Source organism: Ostrea edulis, chromosome 7 (genome assembly GCF_947568905.1).
Source record: "Ostrea edulis chromosome 7, xbOstEdul1.1, whole genome shotgun sequence".
Classification (NCBI taxonomy): Eukaryota; Metazoa; Mollusca; class Bivalvia; order Ostreida; family Ostreidae; genus Ostrea; species Ostrea edulis.
The window spans coordinates 30,700,215-30,723,624 of NC_079170.1; the positions used below are offsets into that span (position 1 = coordinate 30,700,215).

Consider the following 23,410-nt stretch of genomic DNA (forward strand, 5'->3'; position numbering starts at 1 on the left):
TAGATCCTCACAGCAACATATCAAAATATGGGAACGTAAAGGATTTAATTTTAATTAAATTGATTGATTTCAGCTCTTTCAAGAACTAGTTTTTTAATATCCTCAATCAAAATGAATTGCATTTAAACATGTTTTATGACATCTTACCAGTATTTGCAAAGAGAAAAGGATTTCCCTCTTTTATACCAGCCTTTTTGCGTACTTCTTCATTTGCAAGATATTTCATGCTAGGGATGACCTCCTTCGGACATATGACCGGTACTCTGGTCCCATTCTGACAAAAAGAGACAAACTATTTAATTTTTCTGAATCACGGAAAATTGGCTACATCTTCTCACTAAAAAGCTCAATAAAATTGTATGGTATTCACTACATAGGTCAATATCACTTGCCAGAGACACAATAAAATGAAAACCTAAACATTTCACTAAAAATTGATTTCTTGTTTTCAATTTTTAAAAAATTCTTTGAAATGGTATTAAAATTCAAACTAAAATTAACAAGCGGAGGATCCCCTCGCAACAGGAAATGTTTTTCCAATGTGTTGCAATACACACACTCACAGAGTTAGCTCACCTTTCACCAGATATACTGTAAAATTTGGTCTTTCCTTGAATGTCAATACATTTAGCAAAGTTAACTGGTTCATATATTGTTTTGTATTGTTAACTTGCACATAAGAAGTAAGTCGTATCAACTGGATAATATTGGATATATTGAGAAATATTCACCGATAACTTTGGAAATGAATTGGATTTGACTTACTACAATGCTTAAGAAGTACGCACAGTTTGATGATTCTAGGTAGTAAGGCTTTCTTTCAATCATACTCACAAGTTTTTGTACACTAGTATACCCACACACTTTCATACACATAGCGATGCTATATCCACTCCTCAACAAGTTGCACAAAGAGATAATAAGACTTGCAGTACTGCCAAATACTCATTCAGCCCCACTGACGAGTATACTCGTCCTATTTTTAGTGCACTGTTTACCCAGTGACGACTATAGTCGTCCTGGTTTTCCCCTCCTATCTGGCCGATGACGACTATACTCGTCGTTTTACCTGTATGTGAAAGAAGCTTTGATTGGTTGAAACTAGAAAAATCCGGGTACACATGACTATGCCAACCAATGAATGACATGTTAAGATGTCTTTGTGTGAAGTGTTCTTTATTTAGATACGATATAAATAGCTATACACAAAGGAATTTGGTACACGTGTTTAAAATATCGATCGAAAATGGCGGACGTATTGCGAGAAATTTTACAAGACGATAGCAGCGAAGAATTTGAGGGATTTGAATTGAAAGACATTGAAAATGCAGAAGACAACTACATTTATCATCTACTTAATTTGGATGATGCTTTAGAAAAAGGATCAGACCTCGAAGTGTCCGATATTGAATCGGAATCCGACCCCGAGTCAGAAAGTGAAAGTAGTAATGATGACGAGATTGTATTGGCAGATTACAATCGTTGGACAGACAATATACGGGATATAAACATTCCTGCATTCTGTGGACCGCAGCCTGGACCCACACAAATACTTGAGGCCGATAAAAAGGAGTTAGACTTCCTGAATTTATTATTTCCTGACGAGTTTTATACGACAATTTCCAAGGAAACAAACTCGTATGCGCAAATCTGCATCAGAGAAAAAGCAAACTCTGGATGGTACAACACAACTCCTGAGGAAATGCGTGCATTTCTTGGTTGTTCAGTTGTTATAGGTATTGTTTCTGCACCTGCACAAGATTTGTACTACCATTTGGACAACTTTCCAAACGTTTATGGACAATAAACAGTGACAAATGAAAATTTTTGTTGGTGAAAACTGTTTATTTTTGTTTTCTTTTGGGAAATGAACAAACACTTTTTATGGTAAGATAATAAATTTTATATGATTAGAATCAGCATTTATTCTTCTTTCTAAACTGAAAATTTCAAAAACAAATGTGCATAATTAATGAAGTAGTGGCTATTTATCTATTGTCTGCTGATCATTCAGCAGCAGCTGGGAATCTGCTAAAAATTGGCCTGGGGCACTCGCTGCAAAACACTGCTGGGGCTTATCTCAGATAACATAGCTGGGGCTGAATGAGTTAAAATATCCCACTTATCATTTAACTAGTTTTAATGATTTAACATTATCACAGTAACACAGGTTTCAGGTTGTGAATCTAAATACTTACATGTACTTGTATCTTAACAAATATTAAATATATTGTCTCCAAGATGCTCACCTTTCCACGGATTTCAACTAACTCTTGATTTTCTAGCATTTCCTTTTCCAATTTTGTTAACTTTTCTCTGAGAGAAAGATCGGTTTCTGTGACTCCTTTTGATCTATTTCTGTAACACTGCAGGCTAAAAAGAGAAACAAAAAATTTTGCATGTAGTCTACCAACCTTACCTGTACAGTAACATATAATGCTCTTGCAAGATGGAGCCATAAAAATAAGATTGACATCATAGACTTAAAAGCCTAATTTTTTGTTAAAAACATAAATTCAATTATATGGAACTTGTCTTACCTCAGAGCTTCTAGTTCTCCCGGTCTCCTGCGGTTGTATAACAGAAGACGTGCTTCCACTAACATGACAATGCGTCTGAACATCAAGCCACTGACAGCAGTGTAAGTTAAATCTAGAGATTCCAAGTTTTCCACTAAGTAAGAAGATAACTTGACTATGTCTTCAGGGTGAGGGAGCTCTTTTTTCCTATTAAACATTCGCTCTGACAAAGTAGATCTTGCAATCTTGTTAACTTTGAAACTCCATTCCTTACTCATGAGAAACATGAATTCTTCTCCCTCTTTCCTCATTACTTTGTCTTGTGTTTTAATGGAAATTCCTACTTTTAAAGATGCCATTCTCATGAGATCGAAACCTGTTTTGACAGCTGTGCTTGGATGCTGGAGTTCACCATCTTCATTATCATTGCAAATTTGAAGCGCTATTTCTGTTACTTTGTCAAAGTTGCCTGGACTTAACATTTCACTCATTGAACTGTCCATTCTTTCCACTGAATTTCTGAATGCCAATAGGAGGCGGGCTGCCAACCTCATATGAAAACTTGCGTAGTATTTTCTTTTTCTTTTATTGTCAATGTTTTTCATAAACCAAACATCTCCTAATGCAAGAATGAGTGGATCGGCCATACAAATCTCTGCAATTTTGTCCTTTTTCATTGAAGGGAACACTTCTTTAACAATCCTTTTGGATCCTGTAGGTTTTACTTTCCCTGTTATGATTCCTACTTGTATCATTGTGTAACCTTTGTGGTAGTCTTCACTTCTCACTGGACATGTTTTCTGATGGTTAGTTATAGATGAATTCAGTATCATCCATTCTTTACAACTAGGGCATGGACCGTACTCCTCAAGATTAAATGTGACAGTTCTTCTCCTAGGCAAAAGAAACTCACCTTCTTTATGTCTCAGTACTTTCATGTTATGAAGGTGATCACCTTTCGTAGCAATTTCATATCTGAAGTCAGCCTTCTCTCCAACTCTTTAATTTCCTCCTGATTAGTGTCCTTCATCTTACAGTCTCTCAGCTCTTTAATGGCTTTCACCTTGTCATGGTTTAAATGTCTACGTTCAAGATGACTTTGTATGTTGGTGAATATTTCATGGCACTAAAAACATGCATGCACACAATCATATACCCTATTGTGCTTGGAGTTTGCATTCTCTTTTTTTAATCCCTTAATGAAAACATTTGGAAACTTTTTATCAAACAGACAATCATTTTCATCAAGTTCTCTCTTGCATGGTGGGTCGTCCAAGTTTAAATAACCATCTTCTGATGTAGTGATTTTCTTTTCCAAAACGGATACACAATCAGATCCTCTCTTGCCTGGTTGGTCATCTGATCCAATACAGTTCTTGTCCAATCCTGAAGCACTGTCTGGAAAGTTGTCTATATTCAAATATCCATCATCTGTTCTAGTAATGTTCTTTTTTAATCCTGCAACATGATTCTGTGACTTTACGACTTCTTCAACATTTTCAACATCAGTGATTGAGTCACTGTCACTTCCATCAGTTCCTTCGCTTTCTACAATATAGTCAGGATCATTGAAATCATCAAAATCCTCAAAGTCGCTGTCGCCCTTCAACTGCTGACCTCCGTAAATTTCTAAAAGATCTCGGTCACTCTCTGGACAGTTCTGTTGACCTCCGTCACTCTCTTGACAGTTCTGTTGACCTCCATCTAGTTCTGGTCAGTCTCGGTCACTCTCTGGACAGTTCTGTTGACCTCCGTCTAGTTCTGGACAGTCTCGGTCACTCTCTGGACAGTTCTGCTGACCTCCCTCTAGTTCTGCACAGTCTCGGTCACTCTCTGGACAGTTCTGTTGACCTCCATCTAGTTCTGGACAGTCTCGGTCACTCTCTGGACAGTTCTGCTGACCTCCCTCTAGTTCTGGACAGTCTCGGTCACTCTCTGGACCGTTCTGTTGACATCCGTCTAGTTCTGGACAGTCTCCGTCACTCTCTTGACAGTTCTGTTGACCTCCATCTAGTTCTGGACAGTCTCGGTCACTCTCTGGACAGTTCTGTTGACATCCGTCTAGTTCTGGACAATCTCCGTCACTCTCTTGACAGTTCTGTTGACCTCCATCTAGTTCTGGACAGTCTCGGTCACTCTTTGGACCGTTCTGCTGACCTCCGTCTAGTTCTGGACAGTCTCGGTCACTCTCTGGACAGTTCTGCTGACCTCCCTCTAGTTCTGGACAGTCTCGGTCACTCTCTGGACCGTTCTGTTGACATCCGTCTAGTTCTGGACAGTCTCCGTCACTCTCTTGACAGTTCTGTTGACCTCCGTCTAGTTCTGGACAGTCTCGGTCACTCTCTGGACAGTTCTGTTGACATCCGTCTAGTTCTGGACAATCTCCGTCACTCTCTGGACAGTTCTGCTGACCTCCCTCTAGTTCTGGACAGTCTCGGTCACTCTCTGGACCGTTCTGTTGACATCCGTCTAGTTCTGGACAGTCTCCGTCACTCTCTTGACAGTTCTGTTGACCTCCATCTAGTTCTGGACAGTCTCGGTCACTCTCTGGACAGTTCTGTTGACCTCCGTCTAGTTCTGGACAATCTCCGTCACTCTCTTGACAGTTCTGTTGACCTCCATCTAGTTCTGGACAGTCTCGGTCACTCTTTGGACCGTTCTGCTGACCTCCGTCTAGTTCTGGACTATCTCTGTCACTCTCTGGACATTTCTGCTGACATCCATCCATTTCTGGACAATCTCGGTCACTCTCTGGACAGTTCTGCTGACCTTCGTTACTTTCTGGACAGTCTCTGTTACTCTCTGGGCAGTTCTCCTCCTGACCACCAATTATATAACTCATCTGCGGATCTGCATACTCGATCCAATGCTCCTTATCATAATTTGAAAATATTAAAATTAATCCTCAGAAGGATTTGTAGGTTCAACTTAAACTTTTGTAGACAATAAATGTATGAGAAACTCAAATGCTGCACCTTTTTCTTACCTTGTGACCTTTATTCATCCTTCTTTTCTTTGGTCTTTGAGCCTTTGTATGGCTAATGTGGTCATTCTCTTTTAGTGGAGTGTCATCAATACTCTCTGAACAGATACTCTTCTTCTGACCTTCAGATTCCATCCACTGCTCCTAATTATTATTTGAAAATACTAAAATTCATCATACGAAGGATTTCTTGTTCTTTTTTTAGACAATAAATGCACAAAAACTTTTCCTCTGTTTCTTAACTCTGTGTCTTTTTTTTACCTTGCGACCTTTGTGTATCCATTTTTTCTCCGGTCTTTGAGCTTCTGCAGGTGCATGACTATTTTGGTTATTCTCTTTTAGTGGAGTGTCATCAATACTCTCTGAACAGATACTCTTCTTCTGACCTTCAGACTCCATCCACTGCTCCCAATTATTATTTGAAAATACATGTACTAAAATTCATCCTCAGAAAGATTTCTTTGTAAACTTAAATTCTTTTTCGACAAAAAATGTATAAGAAACTTTTCTTCTATTTCTTAACTCTGTGTCTTTTTCTCACCTCGTGACCTTTGTGTATTCTCCTTTTTTTTGGTCTCTGAACTTCTGCATTGCTCTTTTGGTTATTCTCATATAGTGGAGTGTCATTAATGAGTAGGCAATCATCCTGAAAAGTAAACACCTAAAATGTTACTCCCAAATTTTGAATGATTAAAATAAATTTCATTTGTTAGACAATATACATTTATAGCATGAATATTCGGGAGATATGAAGATTTAATCCCCCAAGAAAATTCTTATTTCCCAAAGGCATCGCCCAAGGGAAATATGATTTTTCTGGGGGAATAAATCTTCATATCTCCCAAATATTCATGCAATAAATTGTTTATCATACTGAAACAACATACCGCTATAGTAAAAACATTGAGTTCTAACAGTTTCAACTTTGCCTACTCTAATAAAGCAAAAATGTACATGTACCTTTCTATGTTGATTTTTTATTTCTTTAATCATTCAAATTATGTATTAGAGTTGAATTAGTTTTCTGATATAAGATGAATTAGAACATTTATACACTTTATATATCAATTAAAATCAAAATAAAATGTTGCTATGGTATCTAGGTGTTTTTGCAAAGTTATAGTAGTCTTTCCCAGCTGAGCTGTAATTGAAAATATAAGAAAAGTGGATATATGAGCAAAATTATAAATGACCATTTACCACTAACTTCTTACATGAAAGAATGCAATTTGCATTGGTAAATATTGTATTTATCGATTAGTTTGAGTTGCATAAGCAACACATGTCCACTATCTCCTTGAAACTACACAGCAAGTTTCAAATCAGTTCTCAAAACCATAACAAAAAAGTGAGGAAAACCAAGTGGGGACAGACTGACTGACATACAGACCGAGATAAAACCTGTATTCCCCACGGTTTCAATGGTAGGGGAGTGTCATAGCCAATTGTGCCTCATGTGGATTTCATGTGAAGAGAGCAATTACATGATTTTCACATGAAATACACTTCACATGAATTTTATATGAAATTTTCTCGCATGAATTTCACATGATTTTTTTGTGTGCAACATATCACAAAATCATATCTACATATATATGTAAACATGAAAATCACTTCATGTGAATTTCGCATGAAACGTTCTCACGTAAAATTCATGTGAGTGCTCTTTTCACACGAATTTCACATGAAATTCATGCGAGGCAGAATTACTTGTGAACAAGCATTAGAAAGTATTAAGAGTTAATATCAATGATTGTTATGAGGTATCATTAGCATGCTTGAGTTAGTATATCCCATATGGAAAAATAATACATAAAAGTATATTTTTAATATATTATTAATACAGTCATTTTTGTACTTTTTTGAAATAATATAAAAAAAATATATTATTTTTGTATCACAAAAAAATTGGGTAACTCATTTTTATATTAAATTCTGACTTTGATTTTTTAAAGGGTATTATTTTTGTATCATTTTGGACTTAGATTATTTTCAATATATTATTTTTGTATTTTTAGGGACTTAGTTTTTTTTCAAGCATATTATTTTTGTATCAAAATTAAACTTAGTCATTTTCACTGTATTAAAATTGTATTTTTTTAAAAACTTAGCCATTTTTAATCTAAATCTTTTAATTTATATGTATTAATTTTGTATTATAATTGGACTTAAAAAATTTCAGTGATTTTTCACTGTATCATAATTGTATTTTTTTTAACTTAGTCATTTTTAATCCCAATCTTTGATTTTATATGTATTAATTTTGTATTATAATTGGACTTAAAAAAATTTCCCAGTGATTTTCATTGTATAAAAATTGACTAATTTTTAAATTGAAATATAAAACTTATAACTTGTGGAAAACATGATGCAAGATTTAGCTTCTCAACTTCACAGTAAAGATTTCAAACTTTTAAGTTTAGACAACTTTATCAGCTGCATGCATAATGAAATAATAAGGAAGTATACTTGTAAATAACACTGGAGACATTATTTATTGCATGATATTTCCAGGACAGTCTGTAAAATACAGTATAGTTTCTTTTGACTTCATCTAGGTTTCCCATTCTAATAATTGTCATGCAGTCTAATTCTACTGATAACTCTTAAATAAGCTTTTCAATAAGATACAATGTACCATTGTACCTTATTAATACTATCTTCTCATCAAAATAACACAATAAAAATTGTAATCTCTGAACTCAACAAATTATTTCTCCACTTTGTTTGGGTTTACTGCAAGTGACAGTTGCTATTGCACACACAGAAAAATAAATAAAGTCCTACACATAAATGGCTATCAACTGTCCAGAGCTTGGTCTCAAAGAAATAATGTCACTGAAAAATATGTTGTGCAGAATATGAGCATTTACACATGTACTTCACATTATCTCCATTACTTCACTAAAGCATAGAATGATGGACCACAACAGTTCTCATTACACTATGATGAATGAACAATGTTTCAAGTTTCACAAAGCACATCTCGTCTAAAATCATGTCCACTAAAATGAACCACACTACTGTCTCGCCTGAAAGTGGCTCTGCACTCCACAAATTTTAAGGACATTTGGTTGATGAGCATAGTTCGTTTGAAAAACCATCACTGAATCCACAATAGGCAGAATATGGTAAGCACCTATTACAGATACTTTATCATTTTACACTAGTACTGTCTTGTTGACTGATGTTTCTTCTCCATCTGACATTCCCTTGAAAAATTCTTGCTCGCAACTTCCATAATTTAAAGTTTGTGTCATCTTCTGGAGGAATTGATTGGCATAAGACATGTCAGATACCTGAAAATGAAACACAAGAAATCAACTGAAATTGAACATTTTCTCTGCAATTTTAATTTTCAAAAAAAAAAATTTCATTTTCAAAAATAAATGAGGGCATGAACTTTACTTGTTACTGTTTTATACCAGCATGCTTTACGAAGCGTGTTAGCACTTCAACAAAAGTATGCTGATGTGCAGCATTGTTGTTCATACAATTCATTCTAAAGATGTCTGACACTTTGATCTACAGGTTCACAGAGTTAATTTTGTTTTTTTTAAATTCAACCGCAGGGGCATATATATATATATGTATCTTCAATGTCCTCTAATGAAAGAATTTTTTTTTTAAAACTGTAACACAGGCACCTGAAATTTTATCCTTAAGTTACAAATAATGCCATAGATTGAAAAAACATATATCACACCCCTCCCTATAAATGAATACATGCAACTTACTGTTAAAATTTTAGGTGTCTGTGATTGTAACATGCTTATTATTTTTTGTGGACATACTCTATCAACAGTTACTTGGGTTTATTAAAGGTCATAAATTGAATATTTCATGTTAAAGAATTGAATTACGTTTACCGTCATTACTTTCTGCAATGCTGCATCCTGGTATTATTCAATCAACATCATTGTCGTCTTCAAAGTCAGTCTGCTTCCTCAAACTTCAAAGTTAGATAGGCTATGCTATATCTCCCGGATTTTTAGGATTATCTGACAAGGAATAGTCGGCAGTTGGGAAAACCTATGATAGAATTGGTAACATGAAAACAAACACAACTAAAATTTATGAACTTAAACAACGATATATTATTTCACATTGATCATCATCGGGCAACTATCAGGTGCGATTTTACCACAAGTCACTTTGAAAAATAAATATCTATTTCTCAAATACGCAATTATAGGATTTATCAAATAATAATATTAAAGAAAACGAATAAGAAAAATGCATACCGATTGTGAAAACAACGTGCAAGTTCATCGGCACGGGCGCGCCATTACCACTCGACCTCGTGGCTTTTCAAGTTTGGTAGGACTGCTTCTTCCAGTGTTATACACGTCGCTTACCCCATAAGAATACTCTAGGAGCCTTTAACAAGTTGTCCACAAAATAGATTGTATACTCTCCACGTGTTTCTCCCATTGTTTTGCTTTCCTTTCCTCACAATGTTCACAGATCGACGATTTCAAAATATGGAAGCGGAAGTGACTGTAGATAGAGTTCGGGTGACTCCGTAATCAATTTTAAATTATTACAATCTTAGTATTTGTTTTAAAAAAACAGCTATGAATTATGAATTAGTTTCTAATAGCAGAAAATTTAAACAAACGAGATAATAACAGCATATTTACGAAAGATAAATACAAGACTAGAATTTTCGGCCGTCTTCGTACTTTCACGCGATTGGTCGAAGTTCCAAAATCTGTAGCTCTCAAATTTGATTGGTTGAATGTGTGACGCTGCCATTTTCAAAGTGATTAGACTGTCGCAATATTTCGGAGGTTATTTTGCATAAATTGCTAAATATTCCGTGGTTGAGTGGAATGAGGACCGGAGTCCAGAATCACGGAATATATAAGGAAGGTGACATCCTGCAAGAACAGCATGTCCAGACGTTTTGGGCCGGGTGTACGTAAAGTTCTTGTGATCATCACAACATGGTAAGTTAAAGTAATGCCCAAGATTTCTTTATTTTGCAGCAGATGAAACTATTTCAGTTTATGTAGTATGGAAGGACAGTTTTTCAAAGTAAAGTTGACTTTATAATTTTCTGAAAATTATAGCTAGGCCTATATTCCAAAACAAAACCTAGGCCTTAGCGGTCCAATTTAAAAAAAAAAAAAGATCGAGGGGGGGGGGGGTTGGTTTACTCGTCCTGCATAGTTCAAGCTTGTCCAGTTTCCACACTATAGTCATAGATCTATATAGAAGGGGGGGGGGGTGGACAGCAGCAGATCCAGGATTTCCAGAAGGGGTACCTCCAGTGAATATGGTCTCAAATCCGGTGAATATGTGATATGAACCGTTTGCATTTGTATAGATTATAAAGGGACAATAGATAGACTATATGATAATGTTTTATATATATATTTTTTTATAATATTCTATTACAGATTATGCAGTGGTCAAGGCTGACGACAAGTGGTGTGACTTGAAGATAGCCCTTAGGAACAAAGTTAGTGCACTTTGCAACGCAGAAGAAACGGCAGAAGCAGAGGGAGGATGAGTCTCAAGACTGATGTGTTATGAAGATCATGGACAGACTAGATATGAATACCATATAAGGTCACAGACAGACTAGATATGTATACCATATAAGATCATGGACAGACTAGATATGTACATACCATATCATCAGCTCACTGACAGACTAGATATGTATGTACCATATAACATCATGGACAGGCTAGATATGTATAAAATACTGATTAAACATCTAGCAATTTATTGAATCTTGTACAATGAAAATGACAACAATTTGTTATTATTTATTATATTTATGATAATATAGCCCAAAGTATTTAATAGTCGCTTTTTAAATCTCTACAATAGTAGCCAATGCGACATGGGATATTATGTTTACTGTAACAATGGTTTTAACTTTTAATAGTAGCTGAATTAGTAGCCAATGCATGTCTTTTTTTTATGCCCCGAGATCGGGGGGGGGGGGGGGGGGGGGGGGGGGGGGGGGGGGAGCATATTGGCATATTGCTTTTGTCCTGTCTGTCATTCTGTCTGAAACTTTAACCTTGCTAATAACTTTTGAACTGTAAGTGATAGAGCTTTGATATTTCACATGAGTATTCCTTGTGACAAGACCTTTCCGTGAGTACCAACACTTTTGACCCTTTGACCTTGGAGTTTGACCTTTTTGAAAACTTTAACCTTGTTAATAACTTTTGAACTGTAAGTGATAGAGCTTTGATATTTCACATGAGTATTCCTTGTGACAAGACCTTTTCGTTGGTACTAAACCTTTTGACCTTGACATTTGACCTACTTTTAGTTTTATTTTTACATTGGTCATAACTTCTAAATGGTAAATATTAGAGCTTTAATATTGTACATGAGCATTTCTTGTGACAGATCTTTCTACTGGTACCAAGATATTTGTCCTTGTGACCTTGGCCATCTCTGGGATTGGTCATTATCGGGGACATTTGTGTTTCACAAACACATCTTGTTTCCCCTTGCTTTTGATTGATTTTGCATAACTAAGTTGATTTGACTGAAGGTTTTATTCATATATTTTTAAAGATGTCAGATTTCTTTCTTAAAATGTGATTGAAAGCTGCTTTCAAAAACTATTAAAACATGTTTTTTACAATTCTTTTTACTTTTCTAGGCACTGAATTGTATTATTTTTGGCACATTAATATACTTTTTGTGTATCATTCTTGTACTTTTTTGAAATACAAAATGTATTTTTTTTGTATTTTTTCAAATATGTATTGTTTTTATACTTTTTTTTGGGTAATGTATTATTTCTATTCCCCATCTTTGAATACTTAGATGTTGATACAAATTTAATACAATTCATATTTTTTTCCTATTTTAATTTTTCAAGGTGAACCAAATAATACAAAAATAATATGTTGATACAAAATTAATAGAAATCATATTTTTTTCCCTATTTTTTCAAGGTGAACCAAATAATACAAAATTAATATGTTGATACAAAATTAATACACTTTGTATTTTTTTTGTACTTTTTTAATCCTACTCCAAAATGTATTATTTTTGTACTTTAAATTGGGATTTAATACATAAATAATACAAGAGTATAGAAATAATACATCAAATGTATCATTTTTGTATTTTTACTAAGAAATAAAGTATATTAAAAATATATTTTTGTGTGTTTCATTATTTAGAAAGTGTATTATTTTTGACCTAATTTGGAACCAAGATTTAGATGGTTCCAAATTTGGTCATTAAAAATATATTTTTTTGGTATCATTTTAGTATTATTTTCTTGTATCATTTTCATATTTATTTTCGATATGGGATGTCACATTCTTTAATTTTCAAGAAAAGAAAATCCACATTTAGGTATAGGACTGGGACAATTATATAAATAAACCAACTTTATTAGTAACAAAGTAATTTTGTGGACCACAAGCATCAAAGTAGTCCGGGACCACAAATTTACGATTTAGGTTTCATGATGTTTATTCATTGTGCATCTATTTTTACTTGCAAAAGTTGTCTGTCCACGACTACTGATATTCATGCCAAAGAGGTCTCGCATTGTTGCAAATATTTTTTGCACACACTAATAAAAGTTGGTTTAAACTTATCTCAATAGGCATATCAATACCATTCAATGAAATATCATTTTTGAAAATCAACTTTGATGTCATTTATGAAAGGTGAAGATAACGAACAGCGACCGACCCCATAACTCCTATAAGCAATACAAAATAGAGAGTTGGGCAAACACGGACCCCTGGACACACCAGAGGTGGGATCAGGTGCCTAGGAGGAGTAAGCATCCCCCGTCGACCGGTCACACCCGCCGTGAGCCCTATCTCTTGATCAGGTAAATGGAGTTATCCGTAGTCAAAATCAGTGTGCCAAGAACGGTCTAACAATCGGTATGAAACACGCCAGACTGTTGAAACCCCTGACCATCAACTTCTTTGTCAGTAGTCTGCCTCTATTTAAAAACTGCCTCCTAATTAGTGGACAAACTTAACTCCTAAAGAATGGACTATTTTTCTTCCTCATAATTGATGGACAATCTTAGCTCCCAAAGTCCGGACTATTTAACTGCCTCCTAATTAGTGGACGAACTTAACTCCTAAAGAATGGACTATTTTTCTTCCTCATAATTGATGGACAATCTTAGCTCCCAAAGTATGGACTATTTAACTGTCTCCTAATTAATGGACAATTTTCACTCTCAAGTACAGATTTTTCATTTGCCTCTTAATCGCTGGACAACCTTTGTGCCCAAAGTATGGACTATTTAACTGCCTTCTAATTGGTGGACAATCTTAGCTCTTAAAGAATTGACTATGTATCTGCCTCCTAATTGATTAAAAATCTTAGCTCTCAGTCTGGACTTATTGGACTTTTTATCTGCCTCATAATTGATGGACAATCTAGTAGCTCTCAAAGTATGGATCACTTATTTGCCTCATAATTGATGGACAATCTTAGCTCAAAGTATGGACTATTTACTGCCTCTTTATAATAACATAAGTTACCTTGTAACCTCTCTGTTTTCCTTTCCTCTTAGGTGCATGTCCCTTCTTAAGTGCACCATCCTGACTTTCTACAAAAAATAATCTAAACATTTGTAGACATTGAAAATACAACTGAATGGATGCAAAAAAATAAAGCTATGAAACTGCCAATAACTAAAGTGCTCAAGATTGTCCGATCTTCTGCACACTGAATTTTTAAGTGCTGTTATCTTCCTAAAAGGTGTTGCCAGTTTTTTTTATACATATAAATTAAAATTAAAAGAAATTTTACTATAGTATCAAGTTATTTTTTTTAAAGTTATAGAATTTTTAGCCAGCCGAGTTGTAATGGAAAATATAGGAAAAGAGGAGACTTGTGTACAAAACTTTTAAATGGCAGACTAAAGTGTGAAACTCACGAACTTTAAACATGAAGGATATGGGTTCTCTGTTATATCACTTAGCAAAACTCACTGATGATTAGCAACATGCAATAGTAACACTATTAGACTACCATAAAAGCTGAAATATATGACATTCACAAATAATTCCTGGATTTAAGAGTTATCAAATTTTGATGAGGAGTGACATTAATTCATTATCATTTGATTTAAAGATACTTTTTTCTTTAAAACTGACAAAAAGTCATCTAAAGCCCAACAGTGCTGCTCGAATAGCTAACAGACACCATTAATCTTAACCTTGGATTGAATGATCCCAAAATCTGTAGATGTCTTCCTTCAACAATTTTCTACCTATGAAATCATGACCAGATGACCATACCTATTGCACTTTTGCTCTATATTCCTTGTAACTACCAGATTTGTTTGTAACTCCATAGATGCAAGTCAAAATGAACAGCAATTGCTCTGATGGCATATTGACAATGATGCACTACTGCGCATCATAGAATAAGCCAGTAGAGTAATAGCAGTTTATAATGCCATGGTCAAAAAAAAAAGAAAAAATTCTATCGCTTTATCACTTGTATCAGCGTGTCTCAAAATAGTATTTTTTAAAATGCTAGATGATTTTACAACAATTAACACTCATGATCAGCTTAGACAAGAAGTCTAGTGTACACTGACTGTTTAAATTTACCGCCCGGATCTGGAACGCAGAATTCCAGATAAACAAGACAAAATATCATTTAAAAATTCCATTCCCAAATAAAATAGACCGGAAACTGAAGCATCCAGATAAATGGCATCCAGATATCTGAAGTCCAACTGTATAGCTTAAGGGAATGTATCTAAACAATTTCAAGATTTTCATATCATTGGTATAAGGATCATCCAGATGACCCCCCTTCAGGAGACTATGCCTACATATCAATTGCATATCATTTACTTTAAAAATTGCTTGTTATTACTAATATATACTCAGATTGTTTGCTATATGCCTGGTAATAGAGAAGAAGATTTTTTAAAGAATTGATGCATTTTCCCTTTCTGATCAATAAAGCCATGCCCTTGCACCAGAACCCCTGACCTGGGGTAATGAAATTTACAATTTTGGTAGAGGACCCCTTGCGAATCATTACTATGTACTTTGTTTGTTACATGCCTTAGAGTAGAGAAGAAGATTTTTATAAAATGCATAAATTTTTACAGTTTTTACCCAAAATTTAAGGTCCCTTATGGGTGGGGGTCATGAAATTTATAATTTATGTTCCCCTCACCCTACAGGTGCTAAATACCAAATTTGGTCAAGATTGGCTCAATAGTATTTGAGAAGAAGTTGAAAATGATCAAATGTTAATAGATGACAGGAACAAACATGGATCGCAAAAGGTCACCTGAGTGATTCAGGTGACTTAAAATTGCTAAAAAGTGTTGCCAGATTAACTGACACGATGGCTAATAAATAGCACCAATAAAAGAGATGCGAGTCTAAAAAAGATCATCTGGTTATTTTGATTACCTTTAGCCCACTTTAGATCGTCCAAAAAGCACTGTAGGGTCTTTTTCTTTCTTGCAAGACAACCTGAAATTCATAATTGTAGAAGAGCATCAAAAATTAGGCCAGGCGTGTTGTTCATCTTGGAGGTATTTACGTTAACAATTACATAGACATCCTTTTGTATCTTGTCCATTTCAGTAGAAATAAACGTTTTCAATACTGCCCCAGATTTGCACATGGGCATGGACCTTTTACCCAGTCATTTTAGTAAAGGGCCCATTGATGAGTATTATCATGTAAAAAATTTGTCTTGCAAGTCTTATCCGGTTTCTGATTAATTAAAATATTAAATTATACAGATGTCCATTATACTGAGATGTTAGGAATATAAAACATAATATTTTTCTTTTCATCTTACAATTGTACAACTTGGCATAGAAAGAGTTTACCAAGTTTGAAATCTAGTTGGGACTATATTTTCAGTGGAACAGTGGTGTATGAAAATATAACTTTTTTTTTTTTTTTGCTAATGTACCGATAAATAAATTAGGGATGGTTGGGGAACCGGAAACACACTATTTATTTATTCAGGCCTAATCAATGAATGTTTTAAAATTACAGTCAAGGCCATCTTTAAAAAATTGTTTGTTTGCCCTCTCCTGACCGACTGACAAAAAAGTACCTGACTCGAGATATTTTTATTAACAATTAATCTAAGCATAATTTTTTTTGTTGAAATCCAGTTGTTTGCACACCTTTTTTCTATTTAATTTTGGCACAAATTTTGGAAAAAAAAATTTTCCCTACCTACCGACCCAAAGATTAAACATCGAGTCGGGAGTCGGCAAACCAACAAGTTGGTAGGCTCGACTAGTAAAGAAAATAGATCCACATAGTTTGTAGGGCTGAAACGATACGCCCCCGGCCCTTAATTCACGATACGATACATATTGCAATACTAAAGCCACGATTCAATACTTTCAATACAATTTACAGAAGAAACCAATAATAACATTGAAGAAAAATTTAATTACCAAGATTCACAACCATAATTTTCAAAGCAAAATGTTTCCAAACTGCCAAACGGTAAGGTGCCTGTTGGCTCTGTAGTTTAAACTGATAAAGATCATTATTATTTTCGTCAGACTCAAGGCAAACAACAGTCTGAACGTTATTGAATGCTATTTTGTCCCTCATGCAGGTTAAAATAATAAGTACAGGCTGAGCCTAATATATTTTACTGAACCCGTTTGTAATAAACATATCGAACTGAAAATCAAGGCAATGAATCGAACATTGAATCGAGCGTTTATATTGAACAGTATCGATATTTCGGTGAATCGTTTCAGCCCTAAATTAGTTTGTGGCAATAAAATAGAAACTAAAGTTTGTACTTGAACTTGATCAAAGTATGAACTTTTCTGCCCAATGTTAAATTCATCATGCATGTAAACAGCTGAGATAGAGTTCATGCCAGTTTGGAAAGAAAACTCTAACAAATTATCACCATGACAAAAAAATGACTTGCTTTTAATTCAGTTTCTTGCCAAAGTAATTGTTAGGCCACATAAAATTAATTTTTAGATTCCCATTCTTGCCCGCCCCTATCAAAATGTCCCACCCAGCGCTTTTTATTTCAGTTTTAAAATATTGGTTAAGACCACGAGCATGAACCCTAAGCAGCATTCTGTTGTCAACACAAGCAAAAATAAACTAAGAAGAAAAAAGGAAAGAAGCTAAATTGTATGAATCATATACTTTTGGCCTTTTCTTCCCATTCTGTGTTATTTTGAAATAGCTCCACATCATCTCTCTTTAGAGAAAATCTACAGAGTGACATGTCATATTAATTGCCTATTAATTGCAATGTTCATCTTAATTACCATTAATCACAAGTATGAGAAATCCAAATCCAATTAATACTTCAGAGGTTTTCTTTTTTAAATTTATTCGATTATGCATTTTTTTTTCTATTGAAAAACTATATATAGGTTGGTAAGTTAATAATAGAAAAATATTAAAAAGCTGATGATATATACTTTATATGCCCCAACCATTTCATGGCAGGACATAATAATTATGATGGTGCAATGCAATATGCCTGCTGATTTTGCCTGAATCAAGTCAAAACAAAGTATGTTTTAACTTTTTGATAAAAATCGAACTTGGAAACAAGTATTATGTTAATATAATATAGAAATGGTTACAATCTAAAATATTATTTACCATTATTTACTTAATAATCATACCAAGTACTCTTAAATTCTGCTTGTACTAAATAATGAATACTCACATAGCATCATCTGACAAGCAATAAACTTTTATGTTACAGTCATCCTCAGATAGTAATTTCACTGGCCATCGCATTTGACAAGGCACACCTTTAATTCTTGCCCATCGAAACATTTTCAACCTGAAATAGAATTTTCAAAACTTTAGTATTAATGATTTTGCATTGTTCACAGGTTTGAACCTCCTAGCTCTTAGCCAGAGTTCGTTTCCACACAATCCTATTTTATAGATGAGGTCTCAACGTGAAGTTTGTGGTGCATCATTACCGATTTCATGACAAACTCAAGAAATTTTTTGGAGCATTTTTTCTTCACATCTTGTTTTTCTACAGTTTTATTTCAGCGTGATATTCAGCATATTAAAAAATAAAACGCTACTGCAGGTACCCTTTAAGTAAAAATTATCATAAATATCACCCATGATTTTCAAGGTTTTTTTCCTTCAGACCCTTCGTAGTTATTTTTTTATGTGCTGTATTAAGCATGCTGTCTAGGTCTACAAACTTAATAGTGAATTTCCCCTTTCTTTTATTAACTTCAATTTTCTAAGTGTCCCTACATTTGCAGTCATCATTACAACAACAGTGTGCACATTAGGCCAAAAATAAAAATAGTTGAGTTTCTGCTAACATTCCAGAAAAAATTAGGGTAGGTAGGTAGGGAATATTTTTTTTTTTTTTAATTTAATTTTTCCAAAGTATGTGAAAACATTATAAACTCCAAGAAGAAATTTACCTTACAGGTCTATTATTGCTTATAGGAGTTAAGAGATTGATCACTGTTCGTTATCTTCACTTTCCATTATGATCTATTATTATTATAACTATAAATGTTCTATTGAATTTTATACTTTCAAAATAAGTTTTGCTTAAATTGGATTGCAAGTAAACTTGACTTGAGTGTTCATTTTTTTTTTCTGTAGAAAAAATTTCGATTTACAGGTATAGTTCTAAATAGCTGTCGAATGCATTACGTCATTGTGTACTGTATAGCACGTGCGCTTCGTCAAAGTATTTACCGACAGATCACAGAGTAGATAAACGAATATTTATTGGACATATTCAATTTAATCTTGCTTTATATGCTAAAGGATGGCTACAAACGCATGAATTATACTAATAAATCATTTTTAATGTCGAATGCTTATGCTATTTTTAGAACGACCGGTGATGGTTGGAAAAACCCACACGTGCATTAACAAGTGTATTACTTTGACGGTGTATAATATCCGACAGCGATTGATTATTTTTCACTGTAATAAATGTTTTTATCCAAAATGAAAGCTGAATATGCACCAGTAAATTGTAATAAGCATAAATTGACAGCTATTGCATCATACCCCGTGTCGTGATTCGCACTCGAGTTCACCACAGGTGTGAAACATGTGACGCGAGGATTCTAGTAATTTGAGTTGTCCATGAATTAATTTATAACTGATCACAATTTAAGTAAGTCTTTTCTTAGTATTAAGATGTTATATCATTCATGATTTATGCATAGCGGGAAGCATAGCGGCAATGTGTGATGCATGGCGGGATATCGTGAATTCATGGCGGTCCCGCCATGCAAAAACGGCCTGGGGAAACACTGTCCATATAATATTTTAAGGGAAAAAAATACTTTTTTCATAATATAAGAAAACTTCAATGCTGATAAAAAAAAAAAAGATCTCACCTTCTATAATTCAATAACATACTTCTTATATTCAAACCCTTTCACCGAGCAGTAAGAGACAGTTGCTTGCAATTCAAGAATATCATAAAAAAAGAAAGCATTGTGTCCATCAACAAAGATTTCCAGCACATCAAAGTCACAATCTGCACACATAATACATATCTCGGAGAATTCAAATGCAGACATTATGATTAATAAACCAACAGGCAAATCATGGTTATCCATAATTCCTTGTAAAAAGTAACCACTTTCCTCAATCCTTCTTGGTCATAATGGAGTCACAGTTTCCCAGTGAACCATGGGAAAATAATGACAATGTCCATATATCACGAGTTAAGCTAATAGTAATGGACATATACTGATTTTGATACTCGTCTAATTTGCAAATATTGTGAGTGAAGTATTACTCATCCAATTATTATGAGCTGGGCCATCATTAAAAATATTTCAATTTGCCCAAATCCGACTCATGATTATTGGGTATGGGTAGGTAGGTAGGCAAATTCTTTTTTTTTTTTTTTTTTTTTTTTGAGCGCCAGATTTTCGAAACTGAATATGTACAAATATAATGCAAGCAACAGATGTCTCTCCAACAAAACTGAAGATTTTAGAATTAAAAACACTCAACATTCAAACTGAGTTTTAAAACTGTGTAAAACAATACATCATATCAATGACAGAACTCAGAAACACAGAATTACATATGGGGAAAAAAGTTCAATGTTCAATGCATGATTCTCTCCGATTGTCAGATCCTTCTAACAGTGTCAAAAATCATATACCGTATTTTGCCGCAGTTGTGTTTAATACCCCCCCCCCCCCTACACACACACACACACTTTGGGCTTGAAAATTCGGGAAAAAACGCAATTCGTGTGTGTAATACGCAGCAAAAATTTTGACCAAGCGGTAATCTTAACTTTATACTTTGCAGTGATTTTCAATGAATTAATTAATTACAAACAAAAGAATAAGAATTTGCAAACCGGGTAGCTATATTTTTGAGACAACATACAGTCATCTTGACTTTCAACATCGCTGTAATCTTCGCTGAATATCCCGGGTAATCATCGTGTTAATTTCAGCAAAGCACGAGAATTTGTAGCATTAAAGTTTGAACAGACTGGGCATTTCTTTGTTGAAACTTATAATCATTTAAATAGTCGATGTTGTAAAAATAAAATCAAAATATTAAACTAGCATTTAATTTATTGTAATGAACATACCACCAGTGATGTACATTAGGTGCGATATATCAAACCTCTCGTTAACTTATAAAATATGGATACGGTAGAGAAATGAAAAATTCAAGCACAACCCTCTGGAATTTTGTTTCATGAAGATGGGTATTTATCGTATCCATACAAGTCGTTTGTACGGCAAAAGAAAATGTAATACAGTGTATACCGACTCATGGAAATCGGACAGCGTGCTAATTCATGCTGCATTTTTTTCCCTTCACTTTAATAAAAAGTGTGAAAAAAAATTATCGGATATTTCTTCACCCTGAGGCTGTATCTGACAAAATCAAATGACAAGCGTAGTGCACGTACTCAACTATTGCTAGTGATGGGAATCGGTGAGAATTTCATAACCGATGATTGGTTCACTGTAACTAACTAATAATCGATTATAATCGGACAACTAGAAATTTTATAATGAAGTCATTTAACTACTGTACAAGTGTAAATAAATATTTTGTACATTTATATTTGTTGTTTCTATTGCTGTCAGAAAAAGTGTAAATGAATTTTTTCTGTGTGTATTTGCTATTTTTTTTACTATCTTTAATTACGCACAGATATTAAAAGCCAATACGACTTTTAGAAGGGTCTACGCGGCAAAAAAAAAAAAAAAAAAAAAACAACAACAAAAAAACCGGATATCGTTTGCTTCAGTTATATCCCCGTATATCAAAGTCGCATGTCATTAACTGACGATGATCCGACATAATTAAAATTCAGCAAAGAAAAATAAAGAAAGAAATTCAAATTATTAAAAAAGAACCAAAAAAAATTTATTTTCACCAATCGAAAACACAATACGCACGTGCTGAGTAACAATTACCTTTAAAAACGGGTTTTATTTACATATTTCAAACATGGCTTTGCTTGTATCAAGATTCTATTTGATGGATATTCCTTAGTTTATATGTCTGAATCAAAAGTAATTCGAATGTCACTGCCCTGTGACGACGAACATGCAAGTACCATGCGAACTTGTTTTATTCCCCGGGTATGGCTATCTAGATCAATGCCTTTCGCTTCCATGTGCGCCGCCATTACGATAAACAAAACAAGTCGTCAAGAAATCAAAATCTAAAAAACTGATTAATTGGAATAAAATTTTCATAATCGAGCGCTTAGAATGTGCCAACAATCGACTGATTTTCGATTATAATTGATGATTGGAACATCACTAACTATGGCTTCGTAAAACACGTGCTGGTCGCCGTCTCATTTCTTTTGCTCAAGAAAAGTTATTTCAAAGTTTCACATTAACATTTCATTAAAATATATTCATCAACCTTAGAGTAACTAACTTTTCAGTGGCAATTCATTTTCCAATCTAACTTCGTTTATTTTAGCACGTGACAAGGCATTGTGTACACATGCTAGGAAGGTGGCATACGAGGTGAAGAATATTCAGATCCAATGAATTTTGATTTGGCTGTTTCATAATAATTTGATTTCTTACATATTGTAAGTGTCATATTTTCTACAATTTTACGTTCTTGTAGTAATAACTAATTTTCTTGAGATAGATTTTTCGCTGCTAAATAGACGAACAACGCGAAAAAGCGTTCAGTATCAATGAATGCTATGTCTCCGAGTGAATCTTAACCGCCGATCGAGTTCCACCTGGAAAAAAAAATGGTCAAAACCCTATATTATGATTTATAATACGCACCCCTTTCTCACACCCAACAATTCTTGAAAAGAAGTCCGTATCATATTCGGCAAAATACGGTATATATGTATAGTCCATGTTTCTTATTGTTGAACCGATATAGTCTGTTTGACACGGTCGGCTTTACTTTGTTGTCAATTTTTATCACAACGGACGAAGACAGCGTGAAAAATCCGTCTTCCATCTTTGAACACATGTTTACTAGATTTAACGTTTTCGTACATGTAGTATGACAGAGATAAAATTATAAACTGCGTCTCGCAAAGACTTCGCGGGTTTCTTTCAAGCGCAAGTGTTAAGTTATTACTTCACATTAAAATTGAATACGGTGACGGCGCGGACAATTAAAAATAGAAAGAAAAAAAAAATGCCGAAAAACGGCAATAAAAGAATTTGACTCGGCGGGGTTTTTTTTCCGGGTCAGTCGCGTTTGGGCAAACATACAATATTTTTATTTAGGCCCCACACCCTCGGGCTCAAGGAGGCAGAAACCACAATATTTCCATCTACCCAAAGATGTTCTACACATTGTTTCAGAGAAGACACTGAAAATGCTCAAAAGTTTACAATAGATGCAATATTGCAGGACAACAAACAAAAACATGTAAAAATGGTTTTAAAATCTTCCTTAAGACTTCAAACTCCTAC

The 23,410-nt window shown here is 34.2% G+C and overlaps 3 protein-coding genes and 1 long non-coding RNA gene across 4 annotated transcripts in view; 1 reads left to right on the plus strand and 3 right to left on the minus strand.

Moving 5' to 3' along the window:
* LOC125677937 (uncharacterized) overlaps positions 1-344 on the minus strand; it is an 8,830-nt gene extending 8,486 nt beyond the window's left edge. Inside the window, exon 1 of the mRNA XM_056144007.1 lies at positions 148-344. Coding sequence (XP_055999982.1) covers positions 148-226 — 79 coding nt within the window. The 5' untranslated portion in view covers positions 227-344. The remainder of the gene's footprint in view (positions 1-147) is intronic.
* The window catches only part of LOC125654652 (uncharacterized), a 534,947-nt gene that overhangs the window by 480,013 nt on the left and 31,524 nt on the right, over positions 1-23,410 (minus strand). The window lies entirely within an intron of this gene.
* LOC125654656 (GTPase IMAP family member 7-like) overlaps positions 1-23,410 on the plus strand; it is a 662,712-nt gene that overhangs the window by 346,081 nt on the left and 293,221 nt on the right. The gene's annotated exons all lie outside the window — the stretch shown is intronic.
* On the minus strand, positions 7,979-10,631 carry LOC130048010 (uncharacterized). The gene is made up of 3 exons (XR_008796839.1): positions 9,747-10,631; positions 9,372-9,534; positions 7,979-8,801 (listed from the first exon to the last, which is right to left on the minus strand). It is a non-coding gene; the product is annotated as an uncharacterized LOC130048010 (long non-coding RNA).